The sequence below is a fragment of the Ostrea edulis genome, chromosome 1 (assembly GCF_947568905.1).
Source record: "Ostrea edulis chromosome 1, xbOstEdul1.1, whole genome shotgun sequence".
Lineage (NCBI taxonomy): Eukaryota > Metazoa > Mollusca > Bivalvia > Ostreida > Ostreidae > Ostrea > Ostrea edulis.
In genome coordinates, this window is record NC_079164.1 from 79757600 (window position 1) to 79773504 (window position 15905).

The 15905-nt window shown below is 37.3% G+C and overlaps 1 protein-coding gene across 1 annotated transcript in view; it reads right to left on the reverse strand.

Moving 5' to 3' along the window:
• Nucleotides 1-15905, reverse strand: part of LOC125679329 (uncharacterized) — a 50725-nt gene that overhangs the window by 11879 nt on the left and 22941 nt on the right. Inside the window, exon 4 of the mRNA XM_056162302.1 lies at nt 10211-10231. Coding sequence (XP_056018277.1) covers nt 10211-10231 — 21 coding nt within the window. The remainder of the gene's footprint in view (nt 1-10210; nt 10232-15905) is intronic.

Genomic DNA, 15905 nt, shown 5'->3' on the forward strand with positions numbered 1-15905 from the left:
GATGTCGCCACGCTTTGCAGCAGGTGAATCAGATCCAGATTCAGTATAAATACAGCTCAGAACCTTCAGGACTGTTGATCCTCCATCCTCAATTCATTCATCAGTTGAACATAATGGCCAAACTGAAGTCTTTCAACAGAAATCCAAGGTCGTACCCAGCAAGATCTACGCTGCCTTACGATTCTCCTCCTCCTTCGCCTTAGTAACAATATAGCAGCTTGGTCGTTAAGTGTCATATACTGAATATGCATCAACATCTCCATCAATATTTCTTGGTCTGGCCTTTCCATGATTCCAAAGAAGCAATGGTCATATGCAACTTTTGTTCAGTTTTTATACCAGTGTGTGGGGGAGAACAGAACGTGATTCGGTCGTGGCTTGCGCGCAGTGAAATCGTAGTGAGTACGTATTAAGGACGGGATGATCTTGGTAGAAACTTACTACAGTCTTCAACAACATAGTATGGACGTGCCGTGATCGTAGCGGAAGCGTGAATAAAACGTAGTGCAAACGGGATGATCGTAATGAGAACGTAGTGAAAACGGGATGGTCGTATAGAGAGCGTAGTGGAATCGCAGTGCAGTCGGTTTCTTCTGCATCACGATCCCATTACGATGCTACTACGACCATGCCGATCTAAATACGACCTTAGTACGTCCTTACTACGCTTCCACTACGATCAAATTTGACCACGACCGTACTACGTTTGTTTTGAGCATGTTCAAAGTTGCTCCACGACCATCACGACCATAAAGACCTTACTACGTTCTTACTACGACCTTACTACGACGTACCCGATCGCACTACGATCATCAATTTTTACATGGTCGTAGTGCGAACGTGGCCTAGTGTGATGGGGGTATAACATGTATTATGAAGGTGAAATCGAAGAATTATCCAGTAAATCCAATGATGTTGCAGTATACAATATCAGAATGAAAGGGGATGGATAATTAATCAGAAAGAAATTGTAATTTCAAGATTTATACTGAACGTATAAACTTCCCGTATCTGCATACATTCATGAATATTATAATCAATGATTACCAGAATGCTCTCTCTCTCTCTCTCTCTCTCTCTCTCTCTCTCTCTCTCTCTCTCTCTCATCTAATACATCTAAAGATTACATTAAAGATTTTAATAATCGATAGCGTATATGAATAAAAGCAAATAATCGTCAAGTCATTTCTGTTTATATTGACATTAGTCTTTTTTCATGAACTAGTTGCATTTGACGCGGGGGATTTACATCCTTAAATATTGATTACAAGCACGTAGAATCGGAGAGGGTGTAATCTGAAAACTTGAAAGTTAAGGATTTAGCCTTGTAGCTTGTAGCGACCTACCCAATGCACGATTTAAGAAATTGAAGTCAGAAGGGGGGGGGGTGGGGGGGTCGAGACAGTTTCAGACTACCCCCAACCACCACCACCACCACCACCACACACACACACACACACACACACACATGCTCCCAATTTAAGGTTTTCGTAATCGGACAAAAGCACCATTTTTGTTGTTAGTTTATTTCTTGTCAACAAATTTACACAACTTAACCGGCAACATACCCCTTCTGATACATTGAAAAATATAAGTAATGTTAGCACGGGGCTCTATAAAGTTCTATCTGCAGTTTGGTCATACTTCGTCATTCAATAACTCATACAAAATTTAAAAAAAATGTTTGTCGGGTTAGCGGTACTCTGATGTATGACTATAACAATGACCTGTGTATAACTTGTACATTCCATGCAAATTCGAAGGGTTTTTCGCCTCAGTAGAACAATGGGGGTGAGCTAATCCGTGTATTTGAAATCAACAGAAGTGCTTAGCTTCTTGCGGAAAGTGTGAAATATATTGGGTCGGCGCAAGATACCCGTGATCTTAGACTAGATCTGATATCGCGCCGACCCAATATATTTCATACTTTTCATAAGAAGTCAAAACCCAAACTAGCTAACCATAATTTAGTTATACTGTGACAAAGACACTAGGAATTTGCATGGTATATACTATACAAAAATCATTGCATTATCCAGACACTCCCGATGAACATTTTTTTTTATGAAAACCTCTATCAAAGTACATCGAACATAAGTCTCGGTCAAATGTAATTAACTCGGGATTTAAAAAATCAATCATTCGATGGTTTGTAATTTTATATTGGATCAAGTTATATTCGTCAAGATGCATATTAACACAATATGATGGAAGTAATTATGTTAAACAGTGCATTTGAGAGAGAGAGAGAGCACATCGGTAATTATTAAATATCCCTATCACATGTTGTACATGCATGTATGATTTTCATTTACAGAATATACTAATTCGCATTCAAAACAGGAATTGCCTGCAAGTACGCATTATTTAAACATAGAATTTAAGAATATTTTAATGAAGAAAGAAGACTAAAAAGAAAAAAATTCCAAACCAGATTTTCTTAAAAACATAATATATAGTGTTTGGTATCGTTGGAATTGGCACAAAATGCTGAAAAACAATATAAGTATCCGGAGGGAAAATATTGACATTTTTTTCTTTTCTTAAAATTCCATCCTTATCTTGATTATTTGGCCTACGGCACATTTTCACATCTCCCGCAAGGCCCGTGGCCAGAACAAAGCTCTTAGCAGCTGTGTGTATTCGCAAATAACACACACCGTGGAACACGGAGTACACGGTGTATCTCCGTGGATTTTCCACCGTGGTCTTTCCACGGTGGGGGTGTATAAAACTCGTGTCGTGTACTGTATGTATATATATATATATATATGTATGTACTGTATGTATATATATATATATATATATATATATATATATATATAGTTCATTTTAGTGCTTTGTATAATTTTTTGTATTTGACCTTGTACGTACCCATGTTGTGGATCCGACACTTTGAACTGGGCCACCGTGTCTATAACAATAAAGTATCAAGAGGCCAGCAGGTCTTATCGGTCACCTGATTATTAGTTTAAAGTATCACTTGACTAGTGTCAAGAGCTATGAAAGCCTGTTCTGTATATCTAAACTAAATTCTAATATTTAGCAACAGTATCAATCAAGATGTGTTCTTAAAACTTAAATGTCCTGAGGGGATTTGATAAAAGGCTTCACCATGACTAATTTGGACCTGTCCTAGAGTCAAAACCGTAGGGTTACAAAATCCTTAATGTTGGTACACACTGCTTTTCCTAAATATGCAGATAGTTTTTATACCCTAAAAGCAAACATAAAGAAGTATTTCAAATGATAAAGACAATAATCACTATGATAATTTTGGCCCCACCCTGGAACCAAAACCGTTACTCCCTGGGATCCTGAAATTTACAATTTTGGTAAAGGTCGACCTACTCTTTCTAGATATATTGATTGATGTTTTCCGCCACACTCAATAATTTTTTAGTTATATGGTGGCGCCCAGTTTTTATTGGTGGAAGAGAGAATCCAGATACAATGTACATGGGAAGAGACCACCGACCTTCCGAAAGTAAACTTGGTAACTCTCTCACTTACCGGCGCGAGCGGGATTCGAACCCGCACCGATAGAGGTGAGAGGCCGTGTGTTTTGAGCGCGATGCTCTAACCACTCGGTGACGGAGGCCCTCTTTATATATATATATATATAGATAGATAGATAATATATATATGATATAATACTAAGCCCAACCTGGGGTCAGAACCTTTCTTACACATTTATGGTTGTAGAGAGGATTTTTGATAATTGGTCAATTTTTGCCCAACGCTAAGGCCCCAGGGTGCAGTTGTCCTGAAATTGACAATTGATGTCCCCTTATCCCAAAGATGATTCATACCAAAATTGAAAGGAATCGGAATGGTACTTATAGAGAGGAAGTTAAAGATGTACTATTGTTCACACATTTGATAACTGACCATTTTGGCCCCACACCAGTACAAAAACCCTTACACATGGGATTATGAAATTTATAATTTTGGTAAAGAACTACCAGCTCTTTTTAAATATCCATTGAATTTCGATATAGTATCAATAGTGCTAAAGAAGATGTTATTTAAGTGTTTTATACATAAACACTATATACCAAGTTTGGCCCAGCCCTGGTGTCAAAACCTCTACCCCAAGGATCATTGAAATTTACAATTTTGTTAGAAGCCTTCCTGCTATGAAAGGTGAAGATAACGAACAGTTATACATCAATTATACATCACTATGCATTGTTTTCCTCAAACGCGTAGTTGTAGAGAATATTGTTAAGAATTGATCAAGTTTGCCCCACCCCTTAGGCCCCAGGGGTGCAGGAATACTGTAATTTACAAATTATATCCCCCTTGTCGTAAATATGCTTCATACCAAAATTGAAGGAATTCCAATGGTACTTAACAAGAAGTTAAATATGTTATATTATTCACACATTTAATATCTGACCATTTTGGTCCAACGTGATACCAAAGCCCCTATCCTTGGGATCATCAAATGTACAATTTTAATAATTGACTACCCGCCCTTTTTAAATATTTATTCAGTTTCAATTTAGTATCAACACTACTAAAGAAGATATTATTTAAATGTTTTACACATAAACACTATATACCAAGTTTGGCCCCTCCCAAACGTCAAACCCTCTACCCCGGGGATCAGGAAATTTCTTTCTGCTATACATCACTATGCATTTAGTTTTAGTTTTTCTTAATAATGTGCAGGTTTAGAGAATATTTTTGAATATTGATGAATTTTTGGAGGTTTTTGCCGCACCCCTAAGGCACCAGGGGTGCTAGAGTCCTTATATTTACAATTTACGTCCCCTTGTCTCAAAGATGCATCACACCAAATTTGTAAAGAATTAGAATCGTAGTTATCAAGAAGTTAAAAAATGTTCGATTGTTGAGGGACGCCGCACGATGAGGGGTACATACCAATTACAATAAAAAGATAGTAGAAATATTACCGCATCAGCTGTTTGATAATTTCGGTTTAATTTTTGATTTTTCAATTAAAGTTACTTAAAGAGACACTACAGCTCATTTTCCACATTTTAATAAAGAGTTTTTTAAAACACGTATTGATAAAATGATAAATATCATATCGATACTGACGATTTTGAACAATTGGATGCATCAATTTACTCTCAAATACGCGTTGAAGATCGTCCGGAACTCAAAGGTTTCTTCATGCTGACTCGGACTTTTGAATGCTTATTTACATCACGTGGTTTTGAATGACAGCAAAGGTGTTGTGTAGGAAATTATTTAAATTCCCCTTCAAGGGGGTCCACACTCACCTTTCAAGTATAAGATTATTCCCTGCTCCTTATAATAAGTAATTATATAAATCATTGTTTAAACAGAAACCATTCCATGTTCCAATTGACCGATGTTTTTACAACTAACACGTGTCGTGTTCAGATAAAAATAGCACAAGTTTACTTTTAAAGCAGTGTCTTCGCGGCTAGTCCCAATGGCAGATTTAGGGGGAGGGGACAGGATCCCCCTCCCTCTCGCCACAAATTGTGAGTGAAAATACAAATTTTGCACCCAGAAAGCCGATTACTTTGGCTAATATTTGACTTTCTCATCCCCTTTCGGAAATCCTAGCTAGATCCGCCACTGAGTTACAATCGTTTCTCCTAGCCCTTTCTTTTCCAACAGTCATACTGATCGCAAGGTCAATTTTATTTCACATATTAGTTTTATCTCATTTAATTTTTACCTCTTTTCTTACAGAATCTGTCAAAATTCTGGATCTATCCATCCACTACACTTTCTCTCACTGGACGACATGCTGCACTGTTTACTGTCTATGCGCATGCGTCTGAAGACCGAAAGGAGGAGACTCGATATTTTTTGTATAGGCCATCAAAAAGTATTAAATTTTACGTTAAAACGAGAATTTTTGACTTTAGATAAGTGTTATTTTCGCAAAGTTCATACATTCAACAATGCAACAAAAATTGAAAAAGCGCTGGGAAAATTGTCATTTCATGATTTTTGCGCAAAATGAGCTGTAGTGTCTCTTTAACTCATTGTAAATAATTTGTTACATCCTGAATGTAAATTATGATTTAACACAATGATATCGTAAAACATTTTTTGTATTCGAAGAAATCCATGATTGTCTGAACACTAAAAAGCCATCTTATGTACCATTCTATAATGAAAGGTGAAGATAACGAACAGTGATCAGCCTCATAACTCCTAGAAGCAATACAAAATAGATAGTTGGGCAAACACGGACCCCTGGACACACCAGAGGCGGAATCAGGTGCCTAGGAGGAGTAAGCATCCCCTGTCGAACAAGCTCTTGCGTATCGAATCAGTTAAGAGATATAAACACCATATGCAGGTGATAATGGCATATTGCTATATAAATATGGGACGTTGACGATGAAGACGCTGAAATCATTCCGTTTGTCATATAATTGAGTTGTCCGTTGGCCATTAATGTCTACTTTCAATAAAATCTCTAAGTATAAAGCAGAAGTGGACGACTCTGTGTATTAGAAAAACTACATTATGATTTAGTGTAGGTAATCATAATCTGTTTTAAAGAATACGTACACTGTACGTAAGGAGTGATTATCGTCCAGCGTTTCAATGAATGTTCAAATCGCAGATTATGCACGTTGACATTGGTTTAAGTCAACCTTGTATTCTTAAAATGAAATTCCTCCGTGGTATCCATTTTGTTTTACTTGTTAAATTATCTGGATCAGAGTTAGCTCGCTACCTTCCGTCCCCTTTCTAAAACGTGTTTGTTCAACTTCATCTCAGTCAAAAATAGAAAATTTTGCCCAAAGAATAGGGAAAAAAATCTGGCAATTTTCAGCTTCTTTTGCTGTATATTACAAATGAAAAGATAAGAAAGAATACTGTTGTGTGAATTTGTCATGTATTAAAATAACAAATGACTAGCAACTAAAATGTCATACTACATCATCCTACTTAACAATTAATTGGCTGGGCTATCAGAGAATTCACTAATAAGTACAACTTGACTCGATTGAGTTTAAAACAGGCTGCCTACTCACATGACACAAAGCAGCCTAGTTAATAAATCATGTACAAATGCTAAAAATCACTATTGCAAAAAAGGTGATGCACAAAACCGACCCCACACAAAATACAGAAAATTGACCCCACAAGCATAGTAAAAGGGGGAGGGGAAGTAGTAGTTGTTGGAAATTTCCGTGGCTTGAAAACAAAGGAAAAATTTGCCGGAATGAATTGAATACGTCATAAGCAATAAATTAATTTGATTGGTCAGTGACATCCTATAGCGGTCAGTTCTAATAGGCATTACAGGGAATAATTAGTGAAAATTGCAAACTTTCTTCAGCTACATTACATCATTACGAAACTTAAGAAATTGAATATAAAACAATTTGTAGTACCAATAAATGTTTATATATAATCACAATTTTGCCCAACGAATGTACTCTAAAGTTGAACCAAAAATATCCTGGGCTTCCTCATTATATCTTCGTAGTCTTTGGTGATCAGGTCTTCCAACAGTTTGTTGAATTGTGCTACTTTGTTAGCTGACCTGTTTTTATATTCTCATGAAGAAGAGTTTATTATAATGCTTCTACATGAGAAAAATCCTTTTTTTTTTTTTTTTGCTTCAACTCGACATTTAGATATATTGACGAAGTTTTATCTATTAACAATCGTTGATTATTTTGTGGTCATTTTGGATTTTATTCTTTTAAATAATATAAATACTAGCTAAAAAAGAAGCATTAAGAAAATTTGTTTGCATCGTTTCAGTTATAAGACCACATTTTTCAAAAATAATAATTTATTGCTTATATTAACAAATTTAAACCTTTTTAATGTGTGGTTTTTATATATATTTTAAATTTCCGCCTAATTCATTATGTAAGTAGTGATTAACGGAACAGCCCTGGAACAGGAAAATGTGATGTCGTAACGGAAATGAAAAGAGTGGACAATGCTGGAAAAATGTAATAATCCAATTTCGAACTGACTTTCCATTAAATATCATAAACAGTTATTTTTAAACAAAGCTGTACAATCTGAACTTTAAACAGTTCATATATTTTCAAATGAAAGGTGAAGATAACGAACAGTGATCAATGTCATAACTCGTATAAGCAATACACAATAGCGAGTTGGGCAAATAGGGACCCCTGGATATACCAGAGGTAGGATCACGTGTTTAGAAGGAGTAAGCATCCCCTATCTAATTGTAAACAGATGTAGTCAGTATAGGTGCCAATTGACCGTGTTGTAATTTAGAGAAATGGAAAGTACAACTACTGAACCAAGCATTGTTGAAAAATCCCGCACTTGGATTAATGCCTTGTGTTTAGTTGGTACTATTAACCACATTAAAGGTATGATAAACTTCTCTAGGCATCGAATGTGGTGCACTTATGTTGTCTGATATGGGAATTGGCAACAAATCTGTCATAATTTTGCACACGTGCGCGGCCGTGCACAGGAACAGGTAATTTCGTCTGTAATAATAATAGTAGGGGTTTTTACCATACCAACCCCTTATAAAGGATAATAACAATTTTATTATGGGTGGTATGATATAGACCCCTACTATTATTACAAAATTATCGGTTCTTGTGGGCCGAGATGCAGACGACATGGCTGACAGTGTTCATACGCCCAACAAACTTTAGTGATTCGGTCTTTGCATTTATAAGCAAATATCAATTTAAAAATCTCTAATGCATTTTATTAAAGGATTAGAAAGTATATGTAAATTTATTCATTGTCTTTCAATTCAAACATCAAATCAACGTTTATGGCCATTATGGTTGATACGAACAGCCACTGAAAACAAGGGGATGCAAAAACGTTTCACAAGTTTAATAGCATGTATGACCGCCATTTGCGCCGATGCATTCTTCACATCTACTGTACCTACGGCTCATTGATTGAATCAAGTTGTGCAGAAATACCTGGGGAATGTTTCGCCATATGCGCAATAAAGAACGACGCAAAGCATCTAACGTAGCAGGGGGATTTGGCTCTTGACGTACACATCGTTCATATTCATCCCAAACATTTTCTATAGGCGATAAATCGGGTGATATCGCAGGCCAGAGTGACATACTCAAGGTTTTCTGCTGTAGATAGTCACTAACAACACGTGTGGTGGTGCGTTGTCCTCCTGTAGAATGGTGCTACGCTGGTTGTAATTAATTAATGGAATGACGCGCTGACGTACGATCTCGTCACGGTAGGTAGTGTACGCCGGTTAAATTGTCCTTCTTCTATGTGTTGTAATTCCACCCCAGACCATAACGCTCCCTCCGTCGAATTGGCGGCGCTGAATAACGTAGGCGTCAATGTAACGTTACCCGGCACGACGGTAAGCCGAATAAGACTATCGACTCGTTTGTAAACCGCCCAATATCTGTTATTGAAACAACAATGCCTCATACACCACGCTAACCTCGCACGTTGACGTTAGAGCAGAACTGGACGAATAGTAGGACGTTGTGGACGGATGTTGCCTCTCGCAAACTGTTTTTTACGATACAGGGGATTTACCCGTCGATGCCCTAGCGGTCAAAGAAGCCGATTGGAATCGATTACGCAAATGTAGCGTCCATAAATACGTATCTTGCCAATGTGACGTCATACCCGGACGTCCTGATTGTGGGCGGTCTCGTACGGTACCAGTTTGCTGATATCGTCTCTATAAAGCATTTACAGTTTTAATATAAACTCCAAACTGTCTTGCCACTTTGCTTTGAGACACCCCAGCTTCCAGCATCCCAATAGCACGCTAACAATCATTTTCAGTCATGACAGGCATATCTCAATCAAAATTTTATTCCAAAATCCAATGTGTTTTTTCTGTTTCAATATAATGAATGCTGTCAATGATTGCAAGAAATTCTAATTAGTTGCTAAGCACGCGTCGCTTAGGCTGCCATTAAGGCGAATTGAACGCGATATTTACCAAATTGAGTACTGAAACACTCGTTTAGTAAATTAAACTATGCGCTATAGTTACCATCTACTTGGCTACTTTCATGATTCTCTCAAAACTATGGGAATTCCCAGCCATGAATTTTGAGACGAACTATTCATTCAGATTAATACGCTCCTTTTTCGCAACTGCGTCGCATTCGTTACGTAATGGCTATCATTACAATATCAATCCTTTCCGAGTCTGATTAAAGGTCTGTATATTTAAATTCATCTAACTCTGCATTTTATTTTTTATGAAAACGAAGTGGATATTACATACCTGCACTTGCTTTCGTTTCGCCTGCAACAAGATATACACATGACATCAATGACGTGTGTTATGTAATGGTAAAAATTAAAATTGCTAACAACAATTCTGACATCATATTTTATGATTACCAACAATGTACTAAAATGACATACCGATATCTCAAAAAGTTATACAAGTACACACAAAAGATAAACATTTCTATATTCCGCAATTTTGAAATAGAAAAACCTATACACGAGCAAAACCTCTAGCATTCCGTAGCTCGGTTTTTGTTACTTGATAATCATTGAAGTGTCCAATGAAATAACACAACATTTCAAGTGAACATGTCATTTATTATCATGATAAAAAAAATGACGTAATAAACCAAGTTCAAACAAGATTGCTACGCGTAGCCATATGTCCCCCGCCGCCTAAAAATAGGTTGAAGCACAAAAGTCCCTTAACTCCTGTAAAATTTGTAAAGTCTAAATTGTGGTGGAATGTTATCAACTACATATTGTGAGTAACAATCTTGCAAAATTTAAACAAAATCCGTACAGCAGTCTCTACGGAGTTCCATCGACAAAGTGTTCCTATTGAGTAGCATGTACAAATTCTAACTAAGTCCCATAAATCCTGTGAAAATTGTCGAATCAAAATGCCGGCACAATATGATTAACTACACATGGTGACTAACAATCCTACAGAATATGAACAAAATCTGTTGAGCGGTTTCTGAAGAGTTACGTCCACAAAGTGTTCCTATAGTGTAGCATGTACAAATTCAACAAAGTCCCATAACTCCTGTAAAATTGTCGAATCAAAATGGCGTCGTATTAAGATCAACTACACATGGTTACTAACAATCCTACAAAATATGACCAAAATCCGTTGAGCGGTATCTGAGGAGTCGGGTCCACAAAATAAAGTGGGACGGACGCCGGTATTTCTGTCCCCTTCCGCGTTACGGCGGGGAACAACAATATGACGTAATAGACCAAAATATACAAAATTAATTGGCTGGGGCAACTTAATACAAAAAACCGTTTACTGATTACTAGGTTTGCGAATGAGCAAATAAACATGTAAGTTACAAAGATTGATTCCAGTAAATTGATACATAAAAGGTGAAGATAACGAACAGTGATCCATTTCATAACTCCTATAAGCAATAGAATATAGAAAGTTGGGCAAACACTGACCCCTGGATTTACCAGAGGTGGGGTCAGGTGCCTAGGAGGAGTAAACATTTGTTGTTGACCGATCACACCCGCTGTGAGCCCTATATCTTGATCAGGAAACGTAGTTATCCATAGTCAAAATCAGTTTGCCAAGAACGGTCTAACAATCGTTATGAAAACATTAGACAGCATTTGACCCAATAATAGGTTGTATTGGCAAACTAGATCGTTATAACCACCATAATTTGTTTTGTTCAACACATTTATTCAATTCTTTTAGTCAGAAATTTTACAACTGCCCCTACATGACCAGTGGGTATAGGAACTCAATGTTAAATACACAAACACTCACTTTCACACTTATGATAGACTTTCATACCAGAGATAGAAGTAAAGAGAAATAAGATAGAGAGAGAAAATACTCTGGCTGCTCAATAAATACATAAGAATAAGGAAAGAAATTGCCAACATAGGCACCATAAAATATGCGAAATGCTGATTTTAAACGAGCCTGTTGGAAACCCTGCACCATCGACTTGTTTGTCAGTAGCCTGCTTCGATTTAAACACTGACGATAAGCAGAAAAAGCTTTTGCGTATCGAATGAGTTGAGAGATATAAACACTATATCAAAGTGTTAATGGAATATTGCTAAATAAATATGGAAAGTTGACGATAGAGAAGTTGAAATCATCCCGTTTGTCATAAAGTTGAGTGGTTAGTTTGCCGTTAATATCTACTGTCAATGAAATATCTAAGTATGAAGTAGAAATGGATGACTCTGTGGTGTATTTTATTTTGAGTTCACTTGGATACATCGAATCGGCATATGAATGAAAAATATTATTATGCCCCCCTTCAAAGAAGAGAGGCATATTGGTTTGCATCTGTCGGTCGGTCGGTAGACCACATGTTGTTCGCTCAATATATTGAGAACGATTCACGTGATGAAAATGATAGTTCATATGTGGGCTGGTTATAAATAGAAGAGGACCCCTATTGTTTTTCAGGACAAAAGGTAAAAAATCAAGGGTCAATCTACTCTGGACATAGGAATATAATATCCGCGGAATATCTTGAGAACTCTATGCTTGAAAGACATCAAACTTGGTACACTAGTACATCTTCAGAAGACGATGACCCCTATTGACTTTAAGGTCACATGGTTAAAGGTCAAGAGTCAAACTGGACATAGGAATATACTGTCCGTTGAATATCTTGAGAACCCTTTGCTTGACAGACATCAAACTTAGTACACTGGTACATCTTCAAGAGAAAATGACCCCTATTGATTTTGAGGTCACACGGTCAAAAGTCAATTGTTGAACTGAAAATAGTAATATATTGTCTCCTATATTTTAAGAATTATTTGCTTGATTGACACCAAACTTGGTACACTGGTACAGCATAAAGAGTAGATGGCCCCTATTGATTTTAGGTCACATGTTCAATCCACTCGTGACATAGGAAGAGATTGTCTGATCAATATTTTGAATTAATGATTGTCACAATTTGAGTTTGTTTTATTATGCTTGTTATGACGTTCCATAGTTTGTTCTCACCATATAGTCGTTACGGATAGCTGGTCACGGCTGTCAAACCGGTTTGTAAATGCTTACGTGTTAGTTCTGACCAGGCCGTGGAAATGGGAACGTGTGTCCGCCCAATGTGTGAAAATGATAGACCTGTGTGGTCGAGAGTTTTACCTGTGTGGTTTACTGGGCCTGCATTGTATGTACATTTAGTACGGGTGTTCGAATGATGTTCCTGTGTGGAAAGTGAGAACACAATTTTGAGCATTTCGACAGCGGTGAGTGTGAACTGTTTATTTTTGTTTACATTAGGAAATTTTGTTACTCTTTTTAAATTATTTGTATTACACAATATACCCGACATATGCAAGTTTTCAGTGTATATAATGTATATGTAAAAACCCCGACTGTTACTGTGTAATTATAAGTGACCAGCTCTGTGTGTGTGTGTGTTATTGTATGGCTCGAGAAGGTGCTCGCAACATGTATATTATGGCGTTCTGAGATATTTGATGAACATCGTTGGAGAACGACCTATAGAAATACAGGAAATACGTGTACGGCTACAGAAACGTTGAGCGAGTGATGGACAAAGTGTCACCACGTGTCTGAAGACAGCCAACGACTTTTGTGTAAAGTGTGGGAACTCTTTAGTCAACGTATTGTGTTTTGCCATCCTATGTAATCTATTTCGAATTTAAGAGACAAGTCTGCTGGTTTTCCTACATAAGGCAACATAACTTAACATTTAGCTTTAGTCGGGTACACGTGTAATCGTCTGTAAATTCATATTTTTTTGTTTTATTATATTTTTTGTTGTTTTTGTTTGTATGAGAGTTGTTGTGTGCATGCGTGTGTATGAGTGTAGATGTTACTTGCTAAATTAGTGAGCACGATAATAAACTTATTTGCACATACTCTTGATCTTTCTTCAAAGAACGATTTGCAGCGAGGGATTATTTCCATGCCAATATCACAAATTGTGACAATTGGGGGCTCGTCCGGGATGGAAATATTTTGAATAACAACTTCCTTACGCTGATTAAACTGAGCTTTGAAAATGGAGAAAGAGTTAGAGAATTTGGGCAGAAGTTAGGTTTGCAAGGAAATAAGTTGTTGGACTATGTTAGAGAAAACTGAGAGAAAAATGGAAGAAGATAAACTGTTGAGAGAGGAGAGAGCAAGGGAAAGAGAGGTACAAAGAGAAGAGAAGGAACTGGATTTGCAGATAGTACAATGTGAGCGAGAAGCGAAGAGAAAAGAAAAAGAGTTAAGCATGGAAATGCAAATGAAAGAATCAAATAATCAAATGTCATTGTTAGAGAAACAAATCCAGTTAGAGAGAGTTAAAGCAGAAGCATTAGCATTAGAAATTAACTCTAAACATGAAGGTGTCCCCATAGCCCCAGGTGTTCAAGGTCGTACTAAGTTGCCAAAGCTTCCTCCTTTTAATGATCAAAGAGATTGTATTGATGCTTATCTGCAAAGATTTGAAAGGTTTGCAGAAAATACTGAGTAGTCTAGGGATACATGGTCAATAAACCTTAGTGCATTGCTCACAGGTACTTCTCTTGAGGTTTATTCTCGTTTGTCGGCTGGAGATGCATTTGATTATGACAAGCTAAAATGTTCATTGCTTCAGAGATTTAGATTATCTGAGGAAGGGTTTCGTGAGAAATTCAGAGGTACTAAGTCAGATAAGGGCGAGAATTCTCCTCAATTCCTCGCGCGCATAGACTATTATTTAACAAGGTGGATGGAGCTCGCGAAATCCCCACCTACGTTTGAAGGGTTAAAAGATCTAATGTTGAGCGAGCAATTCCTTTCAAGATGTAGCAAGACACTTGCTACCTTTCTGCGTGAACGTCATCCAAAAGACATTAAAGAAATGACGCGTTTAGCTGAACAGTTTATTGAAGCGCACGGTGGTTCTTCATTTTCTTATGACCGCACAAATTATCGAGTAGAGACCGATGATGTGAGATCAGTTTCAGCAGAGGTTCAGAAGAAATCTTTGCCAAGTGCAGGTAAGAAAGAAAAAAAGTTACGAATGTGGACGTACAGGTCACATAGCTAGGGATTGTTTTGATAGGTTAAAGAAAGGATATCGTCCCAACGCTAACAAGTGTGCGGCAATGTTAACTACTGGTGCAACCTCTAAAACCACTTCCCGATCTGGAAAGGCACAACTCCCGAAAATATATGTTAGGGATGAGAATCAACAAAGAAATCAATCCTTTAAGTCAGGTAAACATGTTGGTTCTTTGTGTATATTGTCGGATAAGTTAAAGAGATTGTTGCATACAGGACAACCAAGTAACATTACGTTGTGGACATATATTACCTGTCATTGGTGGAGCTTGTCGGCTTTCTCATGGTATGCCAGTTTTAGATGGGTATGTAGGTAATCATTCTGTCGAGGTTCTGCGAGATAGTGGATGCAGTGGTGTTGTGGTAAAACACAGTCTCGTTTCTCAAGATCAGCTGACAGGACGAAGTGTGGAATGTGTTCTCATTAACGGAACTGTCCGGAGAGTTCCAGAGGTATATATTAACGTATACACCTTTCATATCAGGTAAGGTAAAAGCTCTATGTATGAACAATCCAGTCTATGGTTTAATCATAGGTAACATTATTGGCGCTGGAGATCCAACAAATCCTGACCCAGAATGGGACAATTACAGAAATTATAAGGATGTAGAAAAAAAAATCCGCAGGAAATGGTGAAAGGCTTAGCCGTGCAGACTAGAAGTCACATTCAGAAGGAAAAGGTGAAATAAAAATCACTGAAGGTAACGAGCATCACTGACAATTTGATCTCAGCAGATGGTATGAGACTTGCACAGAAAGAGGATGCTACACTAGATAAGTATTGGGAGTATGCAAGGACTGGTACGCGAAAGTTCACAGGACAACATAGTGTGTCTTGGTTTGTCATGGAAGATAATTTGCTGTTCTGATATTTTCAATCTCCTAAGGTGAGTAGCAAAAAAAAACTTTAAACAATTT